General features: G+C 40.3%; 1 protein-coding gene across 1 annotated transcript in view; it reads left to right on the top strand.

Annotated features, from left to right (window-relative positions):
• The window catches only part of P2RX1 (purinergic receptor P2X 1), a 54,434-nt gene that overhangs the window by 33,414 nt on the left and 15,541 nt on the right, over positions 1-5,479 (top strand). The window contains exon 5 of the mRNA XM_018553370.1: positions 5,371-5,467. Within this exon, the coding sequence (XP_018408872.1) occupies positions 5,371-5,467 (97 nt within the window). The remainder of the gene's footprint in view (positions 1-5,370; positions 5,468-5,479) is intronic.

The raw sequence follows: 5,479 nt of genomic DNA, 5'->3' as shown, positions 1-5,479 counted from the left end.
CTGTGACAGAACGGACGAGCAGTGAGGGGAGAGAGAGGCGCCGGCTGTCAGATCCTGGCCGGGCGTCTCTCTCTCTCCTCACTGCTCTGCATTAGTTAGTGACAGCGGCTCCGTCCTCCGCCCTCCCCCGCCATGAGACATGGCAAAATGAGGTGGCTGCTGTGCGGGCCACATTACAAGGTCCGGCGGGCCGGATTCGGCCCGCGGGCCTTGTGTTTGCCACCCCTGATCTACACCAAAGTCTAGGGATCTGCCCTTGAAAAAAAGTCTTTATAAAGCTGCCAACTTTAACCACTTGCTGTCCGGAACAATTTCTTTATATTTACACACACATGATAAAATCAGAATTTTTGGATAGAAAACAGCTACAGACCCTCCAAACAATTATATATTTTCTGTAGAATAAAAAAAATGCTAGTTGCTATTTTTTATGTGGCACGGTTATAAACTGTTATATAACTGGTTATAAAACCAGTATTGTTAGGATAAAATATAATAAATGAAATTTAGTGCAAGAAGCAGAATAAAATACCCAATTGTTTGGTAAAATATAAAAGATGGGGTCATGTCGGGTAAATAGATACCAAACATGTCAAGTCTTAAAACTGTGTTCGCCTGTGAAGCCGCAAAAAACTTCACTACCCCAAATTTCCAATAGGGGACACTTTAAAAGCTTTTATCGCTCATTAGTTTAGTGTTAACAGTGATTAATGGCTCTAGAATTATTGCTCGCACTACGTCGTTCGTGGCAATATGTAAGACATGTAGTGCAATTTAAATTTTTGCATGTAGGCGCACCGACATGTGTTTGCCTATGTATGTGTGTGCGCACATGTGGGGTGAGGGACTTTGATTTCTTTTATATGTTACTTGAATTTTTTCTTTTTTGGAACAGTTTTTTTTTTACACTAATATTTTGCTTTTACATAGTCCCTTTTGTGATAGCAAAATCCCTAACAAGCCCCCTATATAATAGCAGATAGGGTGTGACAGGTTCTCTTTATGGCGACATCAGGGGTCTTTCAGAACCCTAATGTCACCTAGGGACCCCAAAGAAGCTGAGAAAGCACAGATCTGCTTCCCCAGCTTCTTCTCCTGGCTCTAAGAGCCAGAGAATGTAAACAGTGACACCGGAAGTGATGCAATACACATCACTTCCGGGTCCAGTGATCGGAGGAGAGATCAGCGGCTGGAAACCTGCTGATCTTTCTCTGATCGTTGATGGGAGACCCAGGGACAGAGGAGCCCAAGAAAGCTAGCAGCGGCGGAGGGAGGTAGGGGCAGCGCATTCCGTGGATCAGTACAAAGGATCTGGTGTCTGTATAGATGGCGGATCACTTGTACATTAACAGCAATTGCCGGCTGTTTAAAATGACACCAAGAACACGGCTGCAGAAGCAGCGACTGTGTTCTTTGTATAACCACTTCTGTGGGCTGCCGTATATTTACGTATTGAGGCCAGGAAGTGATTAAAGAAGAACTCCGGTTGTGGTATGTCCCTCGGCGTCCTCACATCTAATGCAGGTGAATGGACCTGCAATAGACGTGATTACATCAGCGGGGCTTAGACCGCCGGAGGGGAGAAGAGGCTGTGGTGACAGGTCTAGCAACCAATTTTTTTCATTCCTGGAGTTCCTCTAAAAAAAAATGTTGAATAGAGTAAAGAAGGATTATAACGCTGGTTGTTTCTTTATTGCTCTCAAGGGCTCGGAGATTTACCCCTACTTTTTGTACTGCTGACAATGGTTTCACCTACAAGAGGGATAATCCTCACTAGGAACAGAGACACAAATAAAAAGATGATGGAAGTTCTAGCCTTCCTCTTCTCTGTAGACTACATTAGAAAATATAATTTTATTTCTTCCTGTGTTGATGCTGGAAAGTTCTGCTCACTTCCTACCTTGTCAGCGGGATGGGAAGTGAGGGGAAATTCCTCTAAGAGTTCTGGAGAGTAAAAACTTGGGCAGATTCTAACCTTTCACATCTCTGCCCAAAATCAAGAAAAGCTTTTTAGCTGAACATTTAAAGCTGCTGGGATTATTTCGATCCCCCTGCCTCTCTCCCACACCGCACAGACCCCTCACGGCACTTCAGACGAAGTCCCCTCTTCTCATCTACACTCTCCCGTGGATATACCTCTTGGATTAATACATCGATCACAGTCGGACACCACACCACGAGTGCCCCGATCCTCCATACCGGCCGTCCATCTCCAGATCCTGGCATTCACACGTAAGTGCCACCACCTTCAGTTTTTCATCACTACTTTGTTAACTAGCCAGTGTTCTCTGCGCCCTTTCTTGGTTTTTTGAATATTTACAATCCACAGGTTCTCCTCCTGTTTTCCAGGGCTGCACACACGCCTCTAAGCTAATTTGTTGCCCATCCGAGAGCGCTGTTTATATTTTTTTTCTGGGATTATTTTGAGCATACATCTATAAAAGCCAGAGGACACAAATTTTGTCCATTGTCGTATAAAGTAAGCATGTCAGGTTTTTATTTGACTAAAGCTGTTAATGTCTAGAATGATTTTTCTAACTATTTCAATAAAGTGAATGCTTTTATATTTTTTCATTTATCCCTGTTTGAAAAGGAGAGAGTGATTATCCAGCACTGAGTAACTCAGGTAACCTTAGCCTGGCTAGATATGGCTTGGTGGTGGGAGCATTCTCCATTGGTGCTAATTTTTAATGAATGCAAAAAAAGAAATCAAATTATTATGGAATTGGGTGTTTTTGAAATTGTCTATTTTTTCTTACCTAATCTTCAACACTACAAGGCTTATCTGTATCTGTTTATGGCATAGTGAGTGCTAAAAACACGCAAATTCTAATGTCTATTCTGCTGTCTTTGATTTGCCTACCAATAGATTAAAAAAACTATTGACTTGAAGGTTTAATGTAATTACTTTATTGACAGTAGAATGTACAAACCCCACCTTTGCCTCGTGTCTTAATTGCAAGGTGGGTGTCACTAAGCCTGCTCCTGAGACATAAAAGACAGGTATACAAGTCTCTAGTTCATCAAGCATATGTTATGGTATGGTGTAAAATTGCAATTTTTTTTAAAGTAAATTAATTTACATTGTAATATAATAATAATACCTTTTATAAATATAGGCCTTAGACAGCACCATAAGCAGCAAATTAGGAATTATATTATAGGCTTTGCACAGATACCAAGTACAGTACTCGGTACAAGTACGAGTACATGTACCGATACTTTTGAGCTCCAAGACTAGACTAGAGAAAAATTCAAAAATTAGGAGGCAGCTGTCATTTGTAAGGAGCACACGGAGCTCCTGGGATTTGTACATCTCTGTTTTAATGTATGATTTTGTTTTTATAAATATAAATAAAGAGATGCACAGATACCAGTTTTGCGAGTGCGAGTACTGGTACTTGCCGAGTACTTACAAGTATGAGTACTGATACATTTTTGTTTATTGTCATGTGACAGTTTTTCTAAATCAATACAGACTAATGATTTTAGGACAGTGGTGGAGCGCCAGAGCCAGGTCCCAGCTTCCGATGACAGATTACCCTGTCAGTCCTCCTGATGATGGAGTTCTCATGAAAATGCCAAGTATCAGTACTGGTACTCGAAAAGTATCTGTGCATCCCTAATTATATACATTCATCCTGGCTGTAACACACTGAAAAAATAAAGACTAATACATACAGAATCTCCGGCTACTTTGACATACCCTAGAGCCTAGACATATAATCCAGAAATAAATTCAAAATATCAACAACCTTCAATCCATACAAAGGCAAAATCAGCAAAAAAAAACAACAATATACTTGTGCCATATTTATATACTTTTGTTATTTACAACTTAAATGGTAGTGTCCCTTTAAAATTGCCCAGCCTTGCTTTTTTGTAGTATGGCTCATACCTCTTTGGTGGCTAAGCTACACTAATATCTTTCTATTTCTATTTTTCAACCTCAAGGAATGACAGATTGTATGATTAAAGTGTAACAGCCAATCAAGGTATATTGGGTTTGTTGAACTTTATATGAGTAAATTAATCCAGATGATAGGGTAAGAACAAAATAAGGGGTCATTTACTGAGGGAACAGTACTGTGTGTGGTAGAACTCATTGCATTGCATTGCACATAAGATGTGTCCATTCTAGCATGGGTTTTTTCCAATTGTTCCAATATTCTCTCTCAAAATACCAAGATATACTGGAAGGTTAATTGCGATCAGGTTAAATTAGCCCAGGCCTGAATTCCCTATTCTGCCTTAGCTGGTCTTAAACCATGCTGAGAAAAGAGCAAGGTGGGTTCCAAGATAGCATGTGCCCATGTAAAAACCATTAGTCACAACAGAAAGAACATTGTGCTGTCCAATGGGAAAGGGAATGACTTGAGTCTATTTACAAAGGCTTATATCCTCTTATACATTTTTCACCCAGGTACAGCTTTGGAAAAGGACATACATTTGTTCCTGTTCTAGGCATGGGGGCAGTTGGGTTAATAGGAGACAAGCTTCCTATACTCTCGAACAAAACCACCGATGTATTGCTTCTACATTGAAATCGTTATTATAGCAATGCAGCCTATGTGAACCAAGATTTGGTTATTTTTGTTTTATGTATAATTAGTAATCGTTACTGAAACCCTGCTTCTTTTCAAAAGAAAAGGAAAAGGAGCCTTTTGCACAGGCTTCCCGCTCAGGTCTGACTTTCAGTTTTTTAGACGAAGTTGTTCGGAAGTCCAATGTTAGTCTATAGGCAGCTAGATCTAAATGGATTGGCGTCCAATTACATCCGATTACACCTGACTCCAGTCAGGTCCGGAAAAACAAATGGATCAGAGTTCTGTTTCACCGGACCCGATCGTGCCAGATCAGGGATAATCTAATGTAAACAGACACATGCTCATTTGAATTTGATTCCCCATAGACCAACATGGGTCCGGTAATTCCATTTTTTTCTTACATCAGAAGGATGGAAGGATGGTGACATCCATTCTGATCAGCTGTGGATCAGTGATGGATCTCCTCCTGATTAGACCGTGTAAAAGGGGCCATATTCTAGAGGGATTCTTTACAAACTGTACTATTTTAGCACCAGAAGTTAGCTACTGAAAAATCCTGTTATTGTAACAGTGCTAAAAAGTCATTCATTAGCTGTCTACCCTATGATTTATGGAAGGAAAGGCACTTCAACCTTTCCTGTGAGCCTGTTTCCTAAACTAGCTGAAGACCTTCTTTGGATGCACATAATTATGTGAATTTACATACAGAATTTTGCAGTGCATATACATGGTTTTTCCACTATGTAAATGATCTCTAATGCAAAGGTTTTTAATGTATTAGTTCGGTTACTATATACTTGAGCGTGTCTTGTTCTTATTTCAGGAGTCCTCACAGGAAATTGCACATTTTATGACAACGATACCAAATCTTGTGAGGTCTATGCTTGGTGCCCTGTGGAGAATGACCTCACAGTCCCTAAGTAGGTTATTTT

Source organism: Nanorana parkeri, unplaced genomic scaffold (genome assembly GCF_000935625.1).
Source record: "Nanorana parkeri isolate BGI_ZX_2015 unplaced genomic scaffold, ASM93562v1 scaffold118, whole genome shotgun sequence".
NCBI lineage: Eukaryota > Metazoa > Chordata > Amphibia > Anura > Dicroglossidae > Nanorana > Nanorana parkeri.
The sequence above is the reverse complement of the archived record's forward strand: the minus strand, read 5'-3'. Positions and strand labels throughout refer to the sequence as shown.